This window comes from Trachinotus anak, unplaced genomic scaffold (genome assembly GCF_046630095.1).
Source record: "Trachinotus anak isolate AG129_WGS33_773 ecotype Australia unplaced genomic scaffold, CSIRO_AGI_Tana_v1 ptg000011l, whole genome shotgun sequence".
Classification (NCBI taxonomy): Eukaryota; Metazoa; Chordata; class Actinopteri; order Carangiformes; family Carangidae; genus Trachinotus; species Trachinotus anak.
In genome coordinates, this window is record NW_027273862.1 from 104,596 (window position 1) to 129,320 (window position 24,725).

The 24,725-nt window shown below is 38.2% G+C and overlaps 2 protein-coding genes across 4 annotated transcripts in view; both read left to right on the plus strand.

Annotated features, from left to right (window-relative positions):
* Nucleotides 1–11,883, plus strand: part of LOC139627498 (transmembrane channel-like protein 3) — a 44,655-nt gene extending 32,772 nt beyond the window's left edge. The window contains exons 15-22 of the mRNA XM_071488287.1: nt 668–735; nt 1,266–1,394; nt 5,413–5,523; nt 6,828–6,953; nt 7,159–7,237; nt 7,970–8,012; nt 9,290–9,563; nt 10,398–11,883. Coding sequence (XP_071344388.1) covers nt 668–735; nt 1,266–1,394; nt 5,413–5,523; nt 6,828–6,953; nt 7,159–7,237; nt 7,970–8,012; nt 9,290–9,563; nt 10,398–11,400 — 1,833 coding nt within the window. The 3' untranslated portion in view covers nt 11,401–11,883. The remainder of the gene's footprint in view (nt 1–667; nt 736–1,265; nt 1,395–5,412; nt 5,524–6,827; nt 6,954–7,158; nt 7,238–7,969; nt 8,013–9,289; nt 9,564–10,397) is intronic.
* A 177-nt stretch (nt 11,884–12,060) lies between these two features.
* On the plus strand, nt 12,061–24,594 carry stard5 (StAR related lipid transfer domain containing 5). Of its 3 annotated transcripts, none has more exons than XR_011692580.1 (7): nt 12,061–12,624; nt 14,598–14,647; nt 15,598–15,730; nt 16,288–16,405; nt 19,413–19,506; nt 19,640–21,699; nt 21,976–24,594. XR_011692580.1 is itself a non-coding variant. In XM_071488286.1 (7 exons), exons 1-6 carry the CDS (start codon nt 12,535–12,537, stop codon nt 19,788–19,790), a joined length of 636 nt encoding a protein of 211 aa, XP_071344387.1. In that variant the 5' UTR covers nt 12,072–12,534; the 3' UTR covers nt 19,791–19,798; nt 21,565–24,594. The 3 variants fall into 3 exon arrangements, 2 of the variants coding, with proteins under 2 accessions (XP_071344386.1, XP_071344387.1); XM_071488286.1 differs by having other exon boundaries at nt 12,072–12,624; nt 19,640–19,798; nt 21,565–24,594; XM_071488285.1 differs by having other exon boundaries at nt 19,640–24,594.
* The last annotated feature ends 131 nt before the right edge of the window (nt 24,595–24,725 follow it).

Below are 24,725 nucleotides of genomic sequence, written 5' to 3' on the forward strand. Positions count from 1 at the left end.
CTAATTTCATGTGTGTTTTCATGGAAAACAAGGACATTTCCAAGCGATCCCAACCTTTTGAACAGCAGCGAATATCAATTGAGATATGCATCCACAGTATTTTATGATGCATCAGTGATGATGATGACTTAAGAATAAATTAAATAAAAAAGTTAAATATTTAATCAGTATCAGTCCATGAGTTTTAGTCCCCCCATGCAACTGTTTACTGAGCGGCACTGCACTGTCCCTTTCCATGCTTCTTAGCCAGTCTTGTCTGATTGTACTGTCTTCCACTATTTGCACTTGATGTAGTCCTGTCTTGTACTTAATGTAGTCCTGTCTAAGTCTATGTAGTTTTAGTTTGTTCTATGTAGACTCTTATAGCTCTGTTGTTCTGTGTAGCATCTTGGAACATTGAAGGAAATTGTTTCTGCATTGGCTGCATAAGGTTGTATACAGTTCTTTCTTCATCCTCACCACCAACGCTCAGGAGAAAGTGATGAATATTTTTAGCTATAGACATATTTCCTGTAGACATGCTTTAAGACCTGTAAAATACTCTATTCTAAGTAACTGTTTGTGTGTTAAAAAAATGTAAAAAAAAATAACAAAATGGTTGAAAAAGCAGAAAAGCTGAAAACCACATAAACAACACTGCCATCATGCTTTTTTTGTTTTTCCTCAGCCTGAATATGGAGAGTTCAAAATAGCTGAGAATGTCTTGCATCTGATTTATAACCAAGGAATGATATGGTAAGTCTGAAAAACGCTCTATAATAAATTACTAAGCCAATGAAGTTCTAAGAAAATTTTTCCATGCAATTCCATTATACGAGTACTGCCTCGTCAGTGTGTGTAATAGAGGATCCAATAGTTAATAGTCTGGCTGGTGCTGACCAGGCTCCATGACCCTGTTTAGAGGACTGTGGCCCTCTGTAATCTCTCCATGTGGCTGCCCTGACTGTATTTCCTCAACTCATTTCAGAAATGTCGCCTTGCAGCAATGAACATAATGAAGTGAAACCATGAGCCACTGGATATAATGTCTTTTATATGGGGTGTGACCGAAGTGTGTGTATGTGACTGAGTGTGTGTGTGTGGCCTTGTTTTAATATATTTGTGGGGATCCCATTATGCTTGTGGTGTCCAACAGCTTTGTGTAAGCCAAGATGCTGGATGCCACAATTTTGAATAGCTGTTTGAAGATTAAGACTTCATTTTAGGGTTAAGTGTGTGTGTCTGTGTTTGTTTGTCTTACTGACTTTCCTCATTATTTCCTCCAGGATGGGAGCGTTTTTCTCTCCCTGTCTTCCTGCCTTCAATGTGTTGAAGTTGATTGGGCTGATGTATCTGAGGAGCTGGGCCGTCCTCACCTGTAATGTTCCCCATCAGCAAGTGTTCCGAGCCTCCAGGTCTGACGAATACACACACGCACACACACACACACACACACACACACACACACACACTTGAGGACATTAAGTAGACTTACATTAATTTCATGAATACTTGTACTAACCTTAACCAAAACTTGCCTAACCCATACACTAACCTCAACCATATATATATATATATATATATATATATATATATATTCAGGCACACCTTCTGATTAAATGGTTTTTCTTTATTTTTATTATTATCTACATTGTAGAATGAAGCTGAAAGTACGGTGGCCCTGGAAGTCAAAACAAAATAACATTCACTTTAAAATACTAAAAAAAAAATTAAATAGTGCATCTTTAAATACTAATAATTGACCATTAGTGAAAAAAATGCAACAGGCAGCATGATGGCACAGTGGGTAACACTGCTGGCCGGCTGGGGCCTCCACTCTGTGGAGTTTGTATGTTCTCCTCGTGTCTGCGTGGGCTTCCTCTGGGTACTCCAGCTTCGTCCCACACTCCAAAGTCATGCAGCTTAACGGTCTCTGCCAGCCTGTGATAGAGTGGTTCAGTGTGTACCCCTCCCCAGTGTCAGCTGAGGAGGGGTACATCCCCCTCCAACCCTCAAAGTGATAAGTGGTATCTTTCAACAGTGTAGCATATTTACATGATATTGTCAAAATGGTTAAAATATAGCACAGTATAAATAGCATGGAGTATAAGTGTAATATAACATGAAGTGAGATGTAGTAATAGTACACCAATATACAGTATAGTACAGCAGTATAACATATTATTATTATTATTATTATAAATACAGTGTAGTATTCATTAATATTGAATATCTTAGTGTATTGAAATCTTGTATATAATATTATATGGCAATATGGCTCTTTTGCACATAGTATAGTTGTAATACAGTTCATTCTTCAGACCACTTGAGTAAAAAGTGAATTTTAGAATTTTTTGCTAATTTATCAAAAAGGAAATACTGAAATATCACATTGACAAAATAATTCTGTACACAAAAAAAGAAGGTTACAAGCCGCATGTAAGAACTAGTTGTCCTTCTGGAAGTTCCATCTTCACACAGGTTCTTTGAAGCTTCTCCCTGATTGCTCCATTTGGATGGGCAACCTTCTCTAGGAATCCTGGTTGAATGAATACTCAATACTTGAGTCAATGTGATATTTCAGTTTTTCCTTTTCCATACATTTGCAAAACATTTCTTTTTTTATTCTAGCATTAAATTGCCACACAACTAAATCTGAGAACACTGAAGGGGTCTGAATACTTTCTGAATGCACTCTAGCTTAAAAGTGAAAGAGAAAAGACAGACACAGAGGATGATACACAGAAGTCTTTCATCTCACATACACTCCCAGAACAAAAGTACATATGATTTTATGTTCATATTTTCTTGTCCTTGTAACTGAGCTTTGAGCATGTGATCCTCCCTTCAACAAAAATGAAACTGCAGCATCACTGCTCTTATTGCACAAACACATATCAAGAGGGGTTTTGTAGCTATTTTTTGTCATCCCTTTTCATTGTCCTGCTCTGCTGTGATTGTGACAAATCAGTGTGTAGCTCTATATCTTCCTATACATGCACACAGATACATGCCTAAGGCATTCAGCCCACTCTGATTTATGTAACCAGGCTGTCATTGCCTCTTTCAGTCCTTATCTGTCACTCCCAGATTTAGTGGAAAATCCAAGCAGACACCCACACACATCATGTGAGCCATTAAATGCAGCAGAATAGAGAGATGATAATATAAAAGGCATTTTTTTTTTACGTTTCTTACTGATAATTAAGGAGTGCTGAGACACTTGAATGTATTTATCACTGACAATATTTCTGTTGGTGATAATATGGATTTTGCTTTAGCATCACTGAAGTAGTCTCATGTTCCTGGCTTCAAATGAGAAATGCAGCAACTATAACGGAGAATAGTTTGACAACTGGCTCTCAGAGATACTGGTCAAAGCTGAATATGTTCATAACACACACAAGAGCATCACATCCAACATGACAGTACATTATTGTTAACTATCAACTTTGCCACTGTCTCAGTAAAAACATGCAGCAGTAGGGCTTTATTCATGGGGATTATTTTGTGAGCACAGGCTTTTAAAAAATGGAAGCATTTTTAAAAATAATGTGTGAAAATGTGTATGTCCAAAATGTTAAACATTTATATGTTAAGCACAAGACTGGAGTCAGGATATGTTTAGCCTAGCATAGCAAAAACACTGGGAATAAAACAGGGAAGCAGTTAGGATGGCCCTGTCCAAAATTGAAAAATTCATATATATATATATATATATATATATAACATAATTTATGTAGGTTCACCACTATTAGATTAGATTTCACATTACACACAGGTATTTGATCCATTGTAGAGAAATACATTATGATGATGAACATGTTAATCAGTGCAGGTTTAGGTTTAGACTCATCCAATCATATGTTTTATCCGTGAGATTTTGACCATGAATTTTGCACCATTGCTGAAATGTCATGCCATGATATAAAATCTCAGATTTTAATATTATCAAAAGAAACTGAAGTTTTGTAATCTTAGTTCAGTGTTGAAATGCCACTGGAGTGTGGAGTCCCATTCCTTGCTTCAGCTGCTGCTGTCACGAATGTGCTGCCAGGGGTGTCTTAACATTACTGTAGGCCCCTGGGGCTATGGATTTTTTGGAGGCCCCCCAACCCACCCATAGAAAATAATCATGTTGAGCTAAAAATTTGGATGAACTAATTAATCAAAAAACAATGCCGCAGTGCTCTCCAAGGTGTTAGATAGCTCCCTAGCTGCTCCTGTGAAAAAATGAGCATCATAATTCATAACCTATTACAAGCTTTAAAAAATGGGAAATTCATAGTCCAATAAGATGAAAATTTCTGTGATAATGATATTGTGGTCATGATAAGTAATTCATGCGATATGTTGTTTTTTAAGATTATTTTTTGGGGCATTTTTGCCTTTATTATACAGGACAGTAGAGAGTGACAGGAAAGAGGCAGAGAGAGGGGGAATGACAAACAGGAAAGAGTCGGGCCAGTCGAGAGTCAAACCGGCACTCGCCTGCTAAGAGCATCTGCCCATGTGGTACACGTCCTAACCCCTCCACCATCAGGCTGGGATATGTTTAAACTGAAAGTGTTAAAAAGCTGAAATGTTAATAAGTCAGTCATGTATTCATTGTTATCTCATTAAGGGTTAAAAGTTAATATCACCAGATAGTATTATTCGTGATCTGAAAAGAGGTCTTATTTTGAAAGTCTGAGATCTGTGTTTGTTGCTGTTTGCGCCATGGACCGAGAGAGAAAAAATGAAAGAGGAAGACAAAGAAAAAAAGAAAGCAGGGGGTCTGGAGGTCCTCCCCCATAAAAAAAAGTAATTTAAAACAAATTTCCTGCATTTTTACACCACCTATTCTCTTGGACTAAGTCAAGAAACAGCTACCGGCATTGGTCTAGATTAGTTAAACTGAGGGTGCTATGAAAACCAAGAATGCATCAGGAACAGTAAAGTAATTAGTGGACTAGGACAGGAAGTGGTTATTAGATGAAACATAAATGACACAACAATCTGGTAAATGACTGGGTAAAGACAGCTGGTAATATACGCTGTGAACTGATAGCAAACTGGGATGTGGATGTGGGAGTCAGGAATGAGTGATGAGGGAATGAGAGACAGGTGGGCATGTAGGATTGGAAAGTCAGGTGGCTGAGGCAGAGAGGAATATGAGGGAAGGGAAGAAAATAAACAGGGCTGAGACAGGAATCATTACAGCTAGTGAAAAGAAAAATACTTCATGTTTGTATAAGCAACACATCTTATCTGAAAGAGATGAGTGGGGTGAATCATTTTGAAATGTTGTTCTGTAATAATTTCTGCTGCATTTTGCTGAATTGTTCAGCAGAATGCTCTAAAAGCAGGAGGTTTGAAGGTTTAAAAACAACACAAATATTGAAATTGTTCATTTTAACACTTCCATGTTCTCATTACTTTGCCTTTTTTCAGATCAAACAATTTCTACCTGGCCATGCTGCTTTTCATGCTGTTTCTGTGTATGCTGCCCACCATCTTTGCCATAGTTAGATACAGGCCGTCACAGCATTGTGGACCATTCAGGTAAAGACAGCTGAGATAGTATCAAAAAATGTATGTTGTTTAAGGAAACATCTTGACCAGATTGACATCGCTCTTTCTCAAATACACATTTATTTACATGAAATTTAAAGAAGTGAGTTTCTTTCTTACCCATTATAAACAGCTGCAGGACAAACATGTTTACAAAAACACCCATACAGATCCATTTTACAACTTGTCTTCATTCCACATCACTCAAGGATATTCATTACATAAAATCTCTGGAGCAAATATATTACATCCAAAGATGTTTCATTTAGCTTAGCACAAAGACTCCAGAAATTGCTAGCATGGTTCCATCAAAAGCTATCCAGCATCTTTTAAGCTGTTGTACAACACTTTTACACTTTGTATTGAATTTCACAGCATCTCAAAAGTCCTGTCACAGTGGGGTTATCTGATTTGAGTATTATCCTTACTGAAATTATCCTTACTGAATTACAAGATTGTTTTTTATTTAATTTAATTTAATTTAATTGTATTATGTGTTATTGTTTATTTTGGACTGTATATATTGATTTTTAACAGGTATATTGCACATTGAGCAGCATCACTTGAAATGTGCCAGACAATGCTCATTTTCAAATATTCTTCCTCTCACTCTTGACTTTGTATATGTGTCACCCACATTTTCATAAATTATGAATGAACCTAAAGCAATATCCAAGGTCTGTGTGTCTATTTGCAACCTTTCTTTACATTTTGCAAAGAGTTGCTCAGTGCTTACATCACAAACGTGAATATGTAACTGAACAAATTGTTACATGTACAAAACAGTGTAGTGTATACTGTAGAAGGATTTAACAGGAATTTGTAGGCATTCCTAAGTTGTGTCTACTGTGTCCTTCAAGTTGTGCAACAGACATTTAAATATGTTTTTAAATGTGCTGTGTCTCTGTTCATCGGAGCAGCAGACAGCTGTTTGTTGTGGAAACACAGGTATTTCTCCCTTAGGTCAAAAAGTACCAGCCTTTAGCTGATGTGTTCTCTCTGCTAGGATATGAATGCAGGCTACTTTTGTTTGTATTTGGCAGTCAGGGTAATGGGACAGGTTGGTGGTAAAGGGGCTGCAGATGTCAGGCATGTCCAGGAAAATGTAAAGTAAAAATGTGAAGTACTTGCTAAATATTGCTGTTTGTGTGCAATAATGAGCAGTGACAGCATTTGACGGTGGAGCTGCTAGCAACACCCTTGTGTCTGGTTGTGTTTACATTGTTTCTAAATGTTAACATAAACAAAAGTACTTAAATATGAGAATTCTTTTTTAACTTAAATATGTGTTTCAGCGGTCAAGAGAAGATTTATGACATCATCTCTGAGACAGTGGCCAGTGACTTCCCACTGTGGTTCAGTAAAGTGATGAGTTACATTACCAGCCCTGTCGTAGTGCTGCCAGCACTACTGCTGCTGTTGTAAGAGTGCACACACACGCAGACACACACACACACACACACACACACACACACACACACACACACACACACACACACACACACACACACACATACACACACACACACACACACACACACACACACACACACACACACACACACACACACATACACACAAATCAACATGCTACCTTGACTTTTGAATTGTCCCTGTGTGTTTCAGCATGCTGATATACTATCTCCAGGCCATTGCCAGATCCCTCAAATTCACCAACAACCAGCTGAGGATGCAGCTCCAGACTGTGAGTTTCTGATGAATCACTCCCAGAGTGGATCAAGCAGTTCTTATTTTCAACATGTATAGTTTGTAGAACTGAATTAAAATAAGTCTACATGTTTCTCAGTTACAGCTGCATTTAGACATTTAGACAGTGTGACCAATTAAAGATGGTATTTAAATGGTTGAACAAAAAGATCAACTTAGCATGTAGAGATATTTGTGGGTGCAAAACACAGATACAGAAAACAATTTACAGTTAAAACTAAACTAGGTCAAAACCTAGTATATGGCTGGACCGCCTATGGTCAAATAGATGGTCAAATAGTAGTCAAATAGACTGCCCATAACAAGAGGTATATCCCTAAGGTCCCAGTTAGTATCCATACAGAGTCCAGCCATGTATGAGGTTTATTAGTCTTGTTTGAAAAGAAGTCTCTAAATCTAGTGACAGTGTGCTAAGTTGGCAACACTGCAAGTTGTAAATGCCTCCCTATGTTTGTGGAAATATGAGCAGTCAGTCAGTTACATTACAGATTATAGGACTGGCCCTGCTCTTGAGGTCAGCCAAAAATAAAGTGTCAACAAGCTGTCTAATGGCAAGACTTTTTCAGGATAAAGCAAAATTATTTAATTAATATATTGACAGAAAATCTATTGGTGATAATTGTGATAATCGGTTTGAGTAATTTTAGGCAAAAAATAAATAAAAATTAGATTGAAAATAATCCCTAGATCTTTTCTTCGATTTCTTTAGGAGCGGACTGAGGACAAGAAGAAAGTCTTCCAGATGGCTGCAGGTATTTCTGGTATTTTGTCAGGTCTCCTGTGTGTGTTCTGTTATTTATTGAAATAACTGAATTCAATTAAATCTTATTTGCAGATGGGATTAAGCCTAATAATAATCATAATAATGATAATGAGTGTAAAATAGTATTGGCAGATCTGGATTCTTCAACACCAGAGTCAGAGATACCTAATAAGTGAGAGGAGATAAGAGGAGAACAAAAACTGCAGGAGAAAAGAGATGTTTAAGTCAATAACATGTGGTAGAGTGATATAAAGAGAGAGGGAGAGGGAGGGAGAAAGACACAGAGAAAGGGACAGAGAGAGACTAATCTCAAATGTAGAGTGGTTGTCTACCTCCTGAACCCACACTAGGAGCTGGTTCCACAGGACAGGAGCCTGATAGGCATTTACTATGATTTACTTATTTGAAACATACCATATTTTGCTTTTAATCTCACTGTGGTCCACTCAGCACTCCTGACCTGCTGCATCACTGCTCCTCCACCACGTAGCACCTGGTGCTCCTACAGCAAGTTACTAATATACACCAACAAGATTCCTTATACAATACAGTAATAGAATGTGTGAAGATAACTTTTATAATATGTTAGTATAATACTTGTAGTATTAAATGGGAACCCTCATTGATTTCCTTACCTTCTAGTCTCAAATATGCATGTATGTATCTAACTAATATTTAACTACCCCTAAAAATCATGTTTAGAAGCCTGTTACTCTAATTCAACAACATTGGATCAAATTATTGATCATTATGAGAATGGATTTTGAAATAAATAGGCTGCTCCTGGTTAATGTTGTGTGTTGTTGACCTTATCCATATCCAGTGTCTGAGTCTACTCTGTTATCTGTTAACATCCCTAAATCTTCTAATTTAGTGGGGGAAATCCACTAACCTGCTTTAATGCACATTAACTTGATTCAGTTATTCTTTAGACGTCTTATCTTTTGTCTCAAATGGCATATTCTGTTGCTGCTCTGCTGTGCTGCGTATACTTGCTGCTAACTTCAGGGGACTATTGAGACATGCCTGACATTTGACTACATGATTAATTCATCTGGCTTCATAAATAAATACAACTGGGTGTCATCTGCATAGCAATTGAAATGTATGTGGTGATCCGTGATAATATTGTCTAAAGGAAGCATATACAGGGTGAAAATGATCAATCCTAGCACAGACCCTGTGAAACTTTTGTGTGCATGGAAGACTCATTGTTAACATGTACAAACTGGGATGTATCTGATAAGCATAACTTTCCTCCCTTAGCAAGATTACAGGCTCCAGAGGCTGCTGTGGACAAAAAGCTGGATCAGCAGGAGAGTGACATCACGAGCCAGGAGGCCTCAGTCCACACTCCATCTCCGCGACGGAACGGCAGTGTCACAAACTTTCAGTCGCCTGTTCATCGTGGAAACAGCATCCGCACCATCACCCGATCAGCATCCAGGACGGACGTGAACAGAGGATGTGCAGCTGGATCTGTCAGAAATCCAACAGTGACCATAATGCCCAAACACCGGTTGGAGCACATACCTAATAGGTTCATATACACTAATATACTGGTTTAGCCAAGCAGGTTGACTTTGAACAACAGATGACCATGATGAATATAATGCAGTTTTATTTATAACACCTTCAGTTGACTAAATTTATTAGTGAAAGTTGTAACTATGGCTGCTGAAACTAAAACTTTCGCTCTTACAGCCTGTTAATATTGTTAATAATGGTCAAGTCATAACTAAAATTGTGGCTTTTGTGATTTCAAAATGTCACTCTTTTAAAATCGTTTGGTTATGGTCCAAAAATGATATACGAATAGTTCAGCCCTACTCTGTGCCTCCTTAAGTACTAACCTGGGTTTCAGTGGAGAGTTTCCTAGATGCTGTCTCAGTTTCTCTTCCATCCTTACAAGAATATTACTCCTTGGGAAGCACTGAGTACTTTTCAGTTATATGAATGTTTTTTTTGGCATGAAAAGGTAAGATTTTAACATGCTGCAGTTTGGCTTTAAAGGACCATACCGGTAGTTTTTGCATGTTTAAGACTATTTTTGTTCAAATTGCATAAACATTACATCATCACTGACTAATATACAAATTATGCCAAAGTTTTGGGGTTTTTTCCGTTTTCTCAAGCTTTTATGCAGCCATTGTTCATTCACTTCAGTAATTTAACGGCCTTTAAAATCTGTTTAATTGTCGATCACAGAGACCATCAAGTCTGCTTTAACTTTGTCAAAATTATGAGATTGTATGTGCCACTGCAGGGCAGACATTTTATTCAGTCCATGCTTTTTAACAGCATTATGCAATGATAACATACCAACAATAATGTTACATAAGCTGATTCTTATGTGTTGTCCTTTCTCATACAGGCCTCCACCATTTCTTAGTGGCCCTAGTGGAAACTCCAGGTCCAAGTCCTATCATCATATGGCGTACAATCCTCCAGCTCGCTATTCTGACAACATCCACTCTGACCCCCTGTACAGGAAAACCATACGCTCCATACATCCTGTTGAAGCTGCTGGGTTCATCACTGCACAGAATTATGGGGGACGGCGTGGTCACACCACCCGCTATGTGATTCTCAATGAGCATGAGCCCAGGAAGAAGCTGCTGCGCTCAGCCACTCGGATCCCACGCCATTACCTCATGGAGGAGCCTGCAGAGATCCTGGAGCTGTACCCATGCAATATCAAACGCTACGCACCCCGCACCACTCACCACCAACCACATCCTCAGCGGTCCCACCCATCACAACAGCATCTGAGTGAAGAGGAAGAGGATGAGGAAGATGGAAAAAGCAGGAGAAGGATGTCCCTGGGAAAGGCTCATCGCCCCCGTTCCCTCTCTGACCTCCACCAGCCAGCACACTTCTACATCGGTGACTGTTTAGAAAGCCATGTGTCCATGGCTAAAGACAGCCATGCAGCTCGAGGAAGATATGGAAAACAGGAAGAGGAAGGAGAGGAGAATGGTCAAAGAGAAATAGACTGGGGGGATTTAGAGTCACATTCCCAGTCCCAAGCCAATGTGAGAGGAGCAGACCCTCTTCTTGTCCGGACCAGGCGTCACATCCATTCCCCAGGAAGACACTATCAGTCCCCAGCTAGGACCAGGCACATAGAATCTTATGTGAAGCCCAAGACACGACCAAAGCTGGAGACCCCTCAGACTGAGTCAGACTCTGCCTCCCTGGCCTCCAGCAGTGACCAGCAGAACAGCAGCACTGACCAGTACATTCAGGTTATCCACAACAAAGAGTGTTATCTCAAATCTGATGCAAATCAAGGAAAGCTGGCCAAAAAGAAGTCCAAAACCAGCTTTGATCTAAATGTCACTGAGTCAAATGACCTGGTCTGTTCCAATGTATGACATCTTAGCTAAAATTATGTATTCTGTTAAAATGTTTCTCTATATATCAGATATATATGCAAATGAATAAATGTTGATATATTGCATTGAAAGGAAAGAAAGAATATTATCATAAATGTGTGTCCTATATGTGTGGTTTTGTATCATTTTGAAACAGCTTTTAGCTAATTATGAGTTATTGTAGCAATGTGTATTGTAATTACTACTATACTACAACACTATCAGTGTAACATAAGATATTAAAACATATACACTGTCAATCATTACACTTCTTTCCCATACAATCACAATAAAATAATCTCTGTAAAAACCCAGTCTTGTACGCTGAATAAACTGTTCGATTGGAGTGACTACTGCAATTCCCAGCTTGCTTTGTGGCGTCTAGCAAGGATCCAACAGCAGGTGCGTGAAGCAATCCAGATAACGAGAAGTACTCGGGGGGTTCGGCCTTCAAAATAAAATCCGTAGAATTTGTCGCTAAGCGTAAACGTGTCGGTGTTCTGAAAATATTAGTACAATACTTGATTAAGCCTCTGAATGCTATTGAAAATATACAGAAAGTCTTATTACGGCAGACGGTACATTATCATAAACGCATAAGTTTGTGAATACGTGTTTTCTTTTGAATGCTACAACCGGAAGTAAATTTTTTCTGATTGATTTGACGTCTGCTGCCAAGTCACCTCGTACAGGGAATTCATTCTACTACTTCTGGATTTTAATGTTTCATCTGAGACAGATGGGGACCGTCGCGTAATCTTAGGGCAGTTAAAGGTTTCCATTTCACGGTATTAGACAGATGTGGATGCCGTTTTTTTATCCACGTACGTAACCTCTAAGCGAGCTAGCTGTATGTTAGTGAACGATGCGTCTTTGCAGAGCACATTTCATTCATTTTGGCTAACACTAGCTTTGGCGGTTCACGCTCACCTGACCGGGGTTTGGTCGACTTGATAACACTAGGTACTTTTCGCTAATGAAGTTGCGCGTCATAATTCAGCTACAGTGTGGCTTTGAGTTTTTGTTGATCTGAGAAATAACATCCCGGTGTGTCACCCACGTAGCTGCTTTAACGTCAGCTAGTCTGCAAAGTGAATTAGGTTAGCAAGGTAACGTTAACTTTTACGAACTATTATGGATTATGAACATAAAGCGAAGGCAGTGGCTGACTGCTTGCTGAGCTACAAGAGGGATGAGTCCGGATGGAAAGTCTGCAAGAAATCGGTAATGGTTTTTGTTGTTAGTCTGATATGAAACTGTATGATTTTTCTTCTTGAACCACAGAACCGAGGTTCTCTGATGATAGTGTGACTCGATGTGGCCTTCTTCCCCGACAGAGCCTACGTGACATTACAGGTTTAAAAGCAGTTAGGAAACTTGAGACTGAACTCTTTAATATGACAAGTACTCCAAATAACAATAAGTACGTCTTAAAAAAGCCAGTTTTTACAATAAGTTGCTTTTGGTTCTAATGTTATGAAATGCACCATTCGATCAATAGAAGTACAAACAATGGTAAATCTCGGAAAAGCAAGCCTTTTACTTCTAAAGTAATAACATGTTGTCAGACACAGGGGGCGGATAGAATAACAGAAACAAACATAGAAGGCATATTTTACTGAGGGCATATTTTTGGGTTTTGTTTTTTTGTTTTTTTGCCTTTGTTGACACTCAGAAGTTTTAGATACTGACTGTCCTCCAGTGATGCTGGTTGGGTGGTCTTGTGACCACTGTTTTTCTGTTTGTCATGTAGTCATGACTTCTGAAATCTTTCCCAAACCACAATATATAGTGGTAAATTCAATTGGTTTTGTTATTCGACATTGTACAAATGTGTCATCAAATTTTCAATTGGGAAAATGATATAATCTGACAGTACTTGTGTGGCACTGATATTGGGGCTATGCTGTCATAGGCAAACTGCAGAACATAAATGCCTTACAGGCTGTTCATGTGTATTTGACCCATAATATTCTTAAGGTGTAGTATAATTGTGGTTTTATTTTTTTATTTTTTATTTTTTATTTTTTTAGTATATTTTCAGTGTTTAGTGTAGTTAACTGTTCAAAATGTCCTGTTGACCATTAATGACCAGTTTTGAACATATACATTAGGAACACCTGTACACCTGCTTTTTCATGCCTTTATCCAATCAGCCAATCATGGGGCAGCATGGCACTGCGTGAAATTATGCAGATATGGGTTGTTGTGGTTGAGAGAGAGGTCAGAGGAGAATCCGAGGCTCAGAATTAGGAGTCAGCAGCATGAATCCATGGACCCAGCCTGCCTTTTGTCAATAGTCCAGGCTGGTGATGGTGGTGTAACTGTGTGGGAAATGTTTTCTTGTCACACTTAATATCAACCAATCATCATTTGAATGCCACAGCCTGTCTGAGTATTGTTGCTGACCATGTGCCACAGTTTACCATCTTCTAGTGGCTATTTCCAGCAGGATAATGCACAATGTAACAAAGCAAAAGGCTCAAACTGGTTTCATGAACATCATGAACACCTCCACAGTCTCCAGATCTGAATCCAGTATGACCTTGTGTGATGAGGTAGAACAGGAGATTGGCAGCTTGAATGTGCAGCTGACAAATCTGCAGAAATGATGTGATGCAACCATGTCAACATGGAGCAGGAATGTTTGCAACATTTTGTGGAATCCATATCACAAAGAACTGAGGCTGTATTGTGAGCAAAGGGAGGAAGTACCCAGTATTAATATGGTGTAAAGTTAGTGTAAATATTATCATTCAGAATATTCAGAGTTCAATGTATCCTTCCTCATTTCATGTTTTGTTAGAACTTATTCAGCAACTGACAGTCAATAGCGTAAGGTGACTTTTACAAATGGGCATGCAGAGCTAACTGAAATTGATGTATGACAGCTTACACCCATTTGAGTTGAAGTGAAATTTGCTCATTTACTTGCAACTGCTACCTCCTAATACTTAAGAAGAAAAGACTTCCAAAATGAGCAAACATCCAAAGATTGACTGTCTGCTTGGTGTATCATCTGATAAATGCTTCTCTCACATGCTTGTTCTTCAAGTAAAGGCACAGAAAACATATCATTTATGACCTATTTTGTTGTTTTGAGACATGTAGCGTGTCAGAGTAAACAGCAGTACAAGGGCCGTTCATCAAACACAGGCAAATGTTGCTCACTGTAAATGTGCTGTTTTCTTTGGCAGAATGACGTGGTTGTGTCTTGGCGCCCCTCGTCAGAGTTCCCTGGGAATGTGTGAGAAACCCCAACTTTTCTTTTTCTTTCTCATCTAGTTCTGATTTCTTGAACAGTTGAACATCGATGAAATGCATGTAGTAAACTTCAGAAGAACCCGTTGTGGTTTAAGTCTATATAGAAGGATGAGAATAACAGTCTGGCATTGTGCTTACAGCTGTGCCTACTTTTTTATGATACTACCTGTTGTACACAGCATGGTATCAAAAACTGTACTGATGAAATTAAAACCCTGTCAGGAATAAATTTGCTGTAAAGGTGGTGAGTTTGCAATAATACATAATATTGCTACATATTTCTTAATAAAAACAATTTAACTATGACAGCTGGTATTTTATTTACCTTAAAATGAATAGCTGTTATAAGCTATGAGTTGAACACAGGTTGTGCAGTTTTGTGCAGCAAGTGACAAAATGAAGTTTTTAATAATCAACCAAATCACACACAGTTACATGAAAGTCTCACATGGCATCAGACTAAATTATGATTTATAATTTATTTATTATTACGGAACCATACACCACATACTCATGGATGCATTTAAAAGACACATGACTTTAGAACAAGTCTCTTGCAACTTTATTAATTTGGATCAGGACAGATTAGGCTACTGCATGAAAACCTAAGTACATGGCAGAATGGTACATGTTAGAATTAGACTTTTATTTTCTGCCTCATGATATTTTCTTTTGTTTAATAAGTTGTGTATTATCATGTATAAGGAAAATATGGTCTCAAAATTGACCCAATTGGTATTATTGATTATAAGTTTTAGGATTTTTTTCAAGGCTTGAAACATATGGTGTGTAGAGTAGGACTGTTTATCTTTCTGCAGGGGTTAAATTATTTGCCTGTCTCAAGAATGTATGAATCTAATTTAGAGCAGAGTCACGCCTTGATAATCTACAGTACGCTCCTCACTGTGTCCTGTCATCTGATTTCCTCTGCAGTTACAGGGGCGAGGGAATTGTCAGCGGCAGCCTGGAGAAAGTGTGGGAGTGCCTGAAACCAGTACCTAATGGGCTTAGAGTCAAATGGGACAACAATGTCAAAAAGTTTGAGCTTTTAGAACAAATAACGGAGGTGGGTTTCTGTCTCTCCTCTGATGAGAGGATGTTTTGTCATTGTCATCCTGTGTTAGTTAACCCAGTCACTCCATGCAGTAGACACATTCCTTTTGATCTCCATCAAAGATTGTTTGAATAGTTTTAAAGCTGCACTCAGTGTCTTCACATATTGGTGCCTTCAAATGGTAGATAATGTATTTGGAAACTGTAACTTTGAACTGCAGTACCCAGAAATCAAGTGATGTCACCAAACTGCATATATGCCTCATGGCTTAATAACCCAACTGGTCACTGAGGCTTTTTACCAAATGATAGTAAAGGACAGCAATAGGGAAAACATTGTTTGTACAGGATACAGTTGATCTAACTTCCTCTTGTCTCATCTCGTGTTTGCTTTTTTGCCAATTGCCATCCCCAACCTACTCAATTTGGTAAATTTTTGTTGTTTATAAAATTCTTGTCCAGTGCAGCTTTAAATTATTACATGTGATACTAAAGATGATATCCATTTTTGCTTTAGCTTTGTTTGAGTCAGTCTTTGAGTACATTGCCTTGTCTCCCACTCTTGCACAGGACATCTCTATCTGCCGAACAGTCACGCCTTCAGCAGCTATGGGTATCATAGCTCCACGAGACTTTGTAGATGTTATTTTAGTTAAGCAATACGAAGATGGCACCATTTCATCAAATGGTGCGTAATGACCCATTCTTGTCTCTTCTTCTTTCTTTACTTGTTTCTTTTGTACTTTCAAGACTCATTGTGCCATGCAGTCGGGCTGAACAGTTTACTTACACGTGTGTGTGTGTGTGTGTGTGTGTGTGTGTGTTTGTGTGTGTGTGTGTGTGTGTGTGCGTGTGTGTGTGCGCGCGCGTGTGTGCGCTGTGCTGTGCAGGAGTTTTGATGCAAGGATGTTTGATTCTTTGCACATTAACCAGATTTTCTTTATTTCTTTTCCTTGAATGGTTTCTTATCCCACAACAAAGTACCTGAGCAGATTTGGTTTTAAATATGTCTGGGGAAAAATGTTATTGAAGAGACTCAAATTTGTCAAACACTGGGTGTCTTGAAGGTTTCACATGGCCTAGGACTATGGACCTGGTGTTTGCTAAACTAAAGGTCAGAGATTTGAGGGAAGACAGTGTGTACAGCCACCATGGTAAACACAGGTAACAGCTGACAGAAACAAAAAGCAGTAGCTAATTCAAACGTCAGGTCACATACATGTGTAGTCCCCTAGTCAAACATAAACCAAAAACAGCAGGAGCTGAAGTCACCACTGCAGCTGTGATTTGGGTCTTTGTGGCGGGGCAGAGTGCCCTGTGCTACCTGGGTTTCCTGACCATCACCTTAAAATCGGTCATTAGTTTAATTTGCTTAATCTTTGGAGTTGTTGAGATAATATGGAAATATACTGTACATGAGGGAAGGAACTTTTAGTTAAAGAATTAGACCCTGGGTTTGGTTCAAAACATAAAAACTGTAATCCTTGATCATCACACAGGAAAAGATCATGTTCTGTTCTGTTCAACAGCAGTAAAACAGGGCTACATTTGTCCAAATGTGTCTGTATGTGACTGGAAGTGTTTATTAGGAAGAGGTAAAGATAAACAGAGATGGTACAATTTGCCAATCAGTCTACCAAAGTCAGCATGAACAGAGTGAGTATAAATCTCAGCTTTGGTTCAGTGTGTTCTCTTTCTGTTTGGAAGCAGCTGGTGCCTCTGGGTCTCTGCCATAATGTCAATTACTGTTGTGCTTTTCTAGTTTGCTTCAAAATGATTCTGGTGAAATTATGGGTATGATTGGCCCTAGCACAGACATGTAGTGTGTCCTGCTCTCGCTTTCTTGATAACACTGTACTCACCAAAGACATCAACAGACAAATAATACAAATAAAGAAAACAGATGATGAATACCTCAATAAAGAGAGAAAAGCCACAGATCAACGACACTTAGAAATTCAAAGTAGTTTTTAGATATTTATGAACCTTAGAGATTGAGTGATTTGATTGAGGACCATTTGTGTTTAGGAGTGAGAAGGAAAGTATAATCTGGACTTCAACTGCCTGGAACAACTGTTAAACCTTAACATTCACTGTCACATAAATTAGACTTACTCACAGAGGCACCTGAACACAGCCATAATATACAGTAACTGCAAATAAAGTGATAAATTATTGTTTCCGTGAATGGAATAATTATTAACCACTGGATCACATTGAATCTGTTGACTGACTCTTCACCTAATGAGCTGTATGTTTTAAAACCACGTAGTGGCAGTTGTGGCTGTAAAATCTGTGGGTAAATGTATAAATACTAAGCTTTTTGGAAGAATTTTTTTTTTTTTTTTTTTTTTTTCCATATGACTGGATTATGTTGCCACATATAGTACTTTGCCATTATCTGCCATTATCAAACAGCTCACAGTTTATAGACCCACTTCCTGATCCTAAAGTGGTTTAGATAATCTAAGCTCTGTCTTTACCCAACGGACTTTGTTGCAGTGATGTCACATATCTCAGCATTTAACTTGGTGAGTACAAGAATATCATAACTGATGAAAATGATGCCAAAGTTCACATACATTTTGGTTGAAGTCATTAAAACAAATTTTTAACCACTCCCTAGATTTCAAGTTATCAAACTATAATTTTGATGAGTTAGTAAGGTCATCTCTATTTTGTGCATGACACAAGTCATTTTTCCAACAATTGTTTACAGACAGATTGTTTCACTTTTAATTCATTATATCACAATTCAGAAAAGTCCGACAAATGATGTCATGGCTTTAGAAGCTTCTGATAGGCTAGTTGACATAATCTGTTAACAGGAGGTGTACCGGTGAAAGTATTTAAGACCTACCTTCAAACTCAGCTTCTTATCATCAGAAAATCTAAAGAAATCAGTCAAGATATCAGTAAAAACAACGGACTTGACAATGAACCACAAGTCTGGTTCATGCTTGACAGCAACTTCCAAACACCTGAAGGTTCCACGTTCATCTGCACAAGTATGCAAGTATAAACACCTTGAGTCCTACATCAACATAACTGTAGAGGCTGCTCAGCAAGGAAGAAGCCACTGCTCCAAAACTGGCAGAAATAATAATAGTAGACAATAAAGTGAAGGTACTGGAGTGGCCATCACAAAGGCCTGACTTCAATGCAAATGAAAATTTGAACTGATAAAGCGTGTGCAGGCAAAGAGGGCTACAAACCTGACTCATGAGGAATGGTGCAAGATTCCAGGAACTTATTGTGAGAAGCATGGTTAGGTTATTTGAGACATTAAACAAAATAAAGGCAATGCTACCAAATACTTACAAAGTGTCAGTAAACCTCTGACCCAGTGGGAATGTGGTAAAAGAAATAGAAGCTGAAATAAGTCATTCTCTACTATTATTCTGACATTTCACCTTTTTAAAATGAAGTAGTGATCCTAACCTAAGACAGGTGATGTTGTTAGGATTAAATGTCAGTAACTGTGCAACTGTGAGTTTAAATGTAGTTGTTAACTTCTGACTTCGACTGTAATTCTTCGTGATTAAGCAAATGAGTGTATTTGTATGAGGCAAACTGTTGCTTTGATTATAATGAAAACCTGCAGACTCTGTTTAGTTTATGAGCTCACTTGGCTCCTCACAAGATCAATATAATGTTGACAAATGTGCATGTGTGTTTTGTGTCATGTCAAACAGCAACCAACGTGACTCACCCAGGCTGTCCTCCTCAGTCTGGCTATGTGAGAGGATTCAACCATCCTTGTGGGTGTATCTGTGTCCCCATCTCAGGGTGAGCACACTAACACACAAACACATAAAAAAAGTACAGTGTGTTCGAGTTTAAGTTCATCTTCTCTGTCTATGATTGCTTCTCTTTTTTGTATCAAAATTTCTTTTGTGTGTTTGTTTCACTTTATTTCCAGAGAGCCCAACAAAACCCAGGTGTTCAGTTTCTTCCAGACGGACCTGGGTGGCTTCCTCCCTCGCTCAGTGGTTGACTCGTTCTTCCCGTCCAGCATGGCTGAGTTCTACAGCAACCTGGCCAAGGCTGTTAAATCCCTCAAGGACCTTTGACACTAAGAGTTAAGAAATCTTCCTTCAAATAATTAATGAGTCTCAAAACTTGTTCAACTTGATGAGGGAGCGTATAGGGAGGGTTGAGTGAGTGCTCACAGAGTAGAAATCCTTCCCTGGTTTCCCACTTGTGGGTACTGTTCTGTGATGCATGTGGTTTTTACTTGAGCAAGTTTTGAGACTGATTAAACGCCACATTGGAACCCGAGGCCTGCTGACTGGTCAGGCCATAAATCCATTCCCCTTTACACAGTCCAAACTCAACAGCAGTCAGCACATTGAAATTATCAAACAGCCATTTAATCCAAATAGATAATGTTTAATGTATCCTCCTCTCTTCCTGTGTCACTGCAGGAGGAATCCAGTAAATCCTCAACAGTCAACCTGCTTATTTTGAAAGCAGTGTGCACAAAAACAACAAGGGCTTCCATTTAACGACACCAGTCCGTCTATCTGTCGGAGTCATTTATTTGCCCTAATCTAATTCATTACAATAGATGTAAAATCTATATTTGTACATGTGTTAAAAGTGCAGAATATCTTTCCTTTCTACCAGAATGATGTGACACCAGACATTCCTCTTCTACAAATTGCACACTTCAGTGTGTGCGGTAAACATGCATGTTGCATGGACCTTATTTACCTTATGCTGGTTTCAGATTGTTGGTTTGGAGTTGTCCCTCATACCTCATATAGTTGTTTGTGTACTTGAAGTGTCACAGTTTTGCTCTTTCCACTCACCTATACACCGTGAATATCTGCCTCTTATATCAGCTCCACTGAAACACTGAAACACAGGTGAGATGGCCTTTTTAAACAAAGGCAGCTGTTTTTCTGAAGAATGCCTCTTCAACAGATGAAATGGTAAATGCTGCTCCACTTAGCAGAAGAGTGTCTTCCCCTTTTTTTCATGCCACTGGTTACTGAAGTACATTTCCCTTTCTTTTTCACCATGCACAGTCCTCGTTTAAGATTAGAACTGAATCAGCTGCCTCCAGTGAATCACATTTTCATCAGGATGTGTTTCCATTTACCTTCTTAATGCACAACTTTAAATTGCAAACTTAAAAATGAGTAATGGAAACACTTGCATTTTGGAAAACACTCTCAAATGTTCTCAATTTACACACTTGTGGTTTTTCAGACAAAGCAATACTTTACGAAATTGTACTGGAAACACTTTTTTCACATTCAAGTCGTGGTGCCTGCCTCATCAGGCCCCAGGGAGGCAGACTGCTGGAAATCTGTCCTCATGTTCAATTGAGATGATATTGTGGAGAAAACCCAAGTGGAAACAGACAGGGTTTTCTATGGTCTGTTGGAAACAGACCATTTTTATTTTGTCCACTTTTCTTAAAAAAAATAAAAAATAAAAATAATAATAATGATAATAATAATGATAATAATAATAATAATGATAATAATGGAAAACTTCTCAAAACTTTACAGTGGATTTTTTTTACTACACTGACTCACAAAAGTGATCAGCAGACGACTGTCTGTCCCACAGACTGTCCTTTTTATGATCAAAGAGATGCACTGTGGGGGGAAAAATGGGCAAATGCCAATTCCACGTTTGGATGCAGTAGGATAAAACTGTTGCGGTGAAATAAGGTGACAGCATGTGTGAAATAGCACAATCCAGGATTTTAAATCTTATAGTGGCTCTATAGGCTGATATTTTCAAGACATCAGACAATTTTCAGTAGCTGATACTGTAAAGGTGAGCACTGCAATTTTTTTTTTGATTTTCAGCTCTGTTCTTCTCTCAAAGATGAATTGTGCCAGTACAATATGAGCAATACGAGGAGTCAAGACAGAAGTAACCTGACAAAGCTTCACTGGAAATAATATAAAGGACATATGGTTTAAGTATAAGACACAAAAATGCACCGTGAGATGTCTCAGTGTAAGTAAGTTTTTAAATTTTAAAGTGTGTTTGTACAGTTGCTACTGTTTTAATTGCTGTAGAGTGAAGCATCTGTATTGCTGTGTGGTCTGATGTGTTTAAGTATAATTTGAATATCAAAGCACTGCTGCTGTAACTACACATGGTTTCTGGTTGCCAGATTTTGAATCTGCCTCCAAGGTAGTAAGATCAGCAGATTTGTGAAGCTCTGTGGCCAACGAATCCCTGATCCAATTTTTTTACTTGTGATCTCTCACTGTCTCCTTAACACTACAGGCATCTGCAGTGACACAGGTGTGAACAAGACTGACTTGACTGAACTTGCCTGACCTGTTCTAAAGTGTTTCTACACTTCATTAAAGTTCTTTCTTACATCTTTGTTTTTAATGCTGTCGCTCAATAACTAAAAAATGATAGTGACCATTATTATACATAACCAACAAATTAACATGAGCAACTTTAAAGCAGTTTAAGTTTTTCCTTTTTTTTTATTAAACACAGAGATGAAGACACTCTGTGATCCACATCCACAATATGTAGTATTGTCCATTTGTCAGAAGTGCAGCTCCAGTGTATTGTTTACCCCATTGTCTGAACATTGTGGTTGATGAGAGGTCTGTGTAGGGAAAAAGAAATGGGAAATGAACTTGAAGTGGGCATTATAACGAGACGAGCAGCCTTTAAACAATGAATTAATTAATTCCTACTTAAAATTTTAAGATACAGGTATGTAATAACTGGACAGAGGTCTGTTCACACTGACCTTTGGCTTTTTAACGTTAAGGCTCATTTCAGGTTAGACGTACAGGGAAAGATTAAGAAACTATCTAAAATCATGTCTGTAATCTTTTAACTTGACAATGTAAAAGTTGCTATTGTGAAAAGACTAAAGTAAAGTAAGTAATTAAGTGTGAATATTAACATGATCATTATATATTAAAAAAATGAATAATTTATTCCACAACTGCCAGAATCCTCAGAAAACACTGATGTACTGTATCATTGTAATCCTCATACACTGAGGCTGAGAAATAAGAAAATGCTTCATCTTTGTGCTTTGAAAGACACTGTCATCTTTTCTCTTGTTCCCTCTACATTAAGGTTGAAGTGGACAGTTTTTTAATGATTATCTATGGATTTTATCACTAAAATAGTTTGATTAATAATATTGCTTGAACATAATCAGCACTTTATTAAGAAAGTATGTGTCAGAGTGAAGATGAGCATCTGAGGCAGCAAAGGCTTGGTGAAATTTGATTTGTGCAGTGAATGGCTGGCGAACCCATGTCCTCCACAGCCTTCATGTGTATAAGCCATATACAGTGACATGTTTTAACTAGACTTGTTTTAGTATTAAGATTCCTTAAAAAAATGTTTTTCTACTTAACCTGTAATGTCTTTTTACCTCACAGAGTAGCCAGTAATCTTAATGTAAGACCTCTATATTGTATTCCACCATTTCCTAATCATGTGTGCTTGAGATGTTGTTGCTTACATGTGGCTCAGACATTTTCATGTGTATATTGTTTAAATTAAGCCAGCAGGTCTTTATTTTAAGGTACAATTCTCTCAATGTGCATAGAGGTAGCAGCTGTAGTAGAACAAACATATAATTATGCGAGGAATTCAAAGGAAATGAAAACCAGAGAAGAGCATATTTCTGTCATTCAAAGTAAATCAAGCCTGAATCACCTTTTTGACTCTTTGACCCCATCTCCACCTGGTGTCCACATGTGATCTGTGATCCACAGGCCTCTTTTAACAACAGTTCTCATTCTCTCTTCTGCCTGCATTGTGACTTATTAACATGGTACAGTATGTCACAGGTTAAGAGCAGTGATTCTCCAGAGGGACAGCTACAAGGTCATGTGACACACTAACTCAGCTTAAGCCATCTTTGGACTACTTTAGAGTCACCTAAATAATGACGCAAACATTTTACTCTGAGAGTGTCACATGACCCTCATATGCATGTTGTAGCAACGCTGCTGTGTAGACTCTTTTTAGTGGGTGGGCTCTTTTTGATTTTTAAAAGAACACACCTCCAGGTGTGGTCTGCAGGATCTGACTTCAGTCCACTTGCATTCCATTCTGCATGCATTTACACATACAGATAATAGACCCAGATACAGATTATATCCTGATACAGTTGATGAAATGGGGTCTTTTTTGCAGCTGTTAGTGAACATGCCACCAAAAAGTTGTGACTTGCATAATCACCAGCAGCTTTCACCAGATTTGTCTCTAAACATATTTCTTAGCCACCCTCTCCACTAGAGGGCCCTGTTTACTTAAAACAGAACTTCACAGTATCTTGTGACAACTTCAAACACTGTAAACATATATTTTGCTTGAAAATTGGCTTAATCTAATAAGCTCTTTTTTTTTATATACATTCTTTGACATTAGACATGCTTCATATTTTGAATTCACACAGAGCCATGAACATCATGTGATTCAGTATTGATTTACATTCTCTGACTCTGACCAGAAAGCATCTGATTGATCCATATGACATAGTGGTCAAAGAGCAGAACCAGTCCTAATGAAACCATTCTAAGTATTAGATCGTGACTGTGATGGACTTGTTAAAAACAAATGAGACCAAATACCCAGAATAAATCTTGTGTTCTGTGATTGAGACTCAGATACCAATCCAAAGTTTTCTCATGCACATTGTTCTGGTTGTCCTTAGTATTCAATGACTGACATGACAGAACAGTAACACAACCGAATACATGTAAAATTATACATGTCAAATGTTTGTAATTTATTTCCCGTCATGAGAGCAACGGCTGCCACTCATAACACTGAGTTTTACATGCAACTGTTTATCTTGTACTGTTCTGCACCCTGTTGTTTTGTACTTCACCAGCATTAAAATGATTAATAGGAGCCTCTTGTCGTCCACCACTGGTCTTTTTTGCCATACATAGCAGAAAAAGTTCTCATGTTTCGCAATTGTAAAGCCATTGACTGTACATAAGTTATAATTTGTAGAGAGCTTCTTACAATGCCAACTAATA

Bases quoted from the DNA above. Each gene is read 5' to 3' on its own strand.
- stard5 (XM_071488285.1), top strand. From the start codon at position 12,535: ATGGATTATGAACATAAAGCGAAGGCAGTGGCTGACTGCTTGCTGAGC. The intron at 15,731-16,287 runs GTGGGTTTCTGT...ACTCTTGCACAG, and splicing joins TTTTAGAACAAATAACGGAG to GACATCTCTATCTGCCGAAC. The intron at 16,406-19,412 runs GTGCGTAATGAC...CATGTCAAACAG, and splicing joins TGGCACCATTTCATCAAATG to CAACCAACGTGACTCACCCA.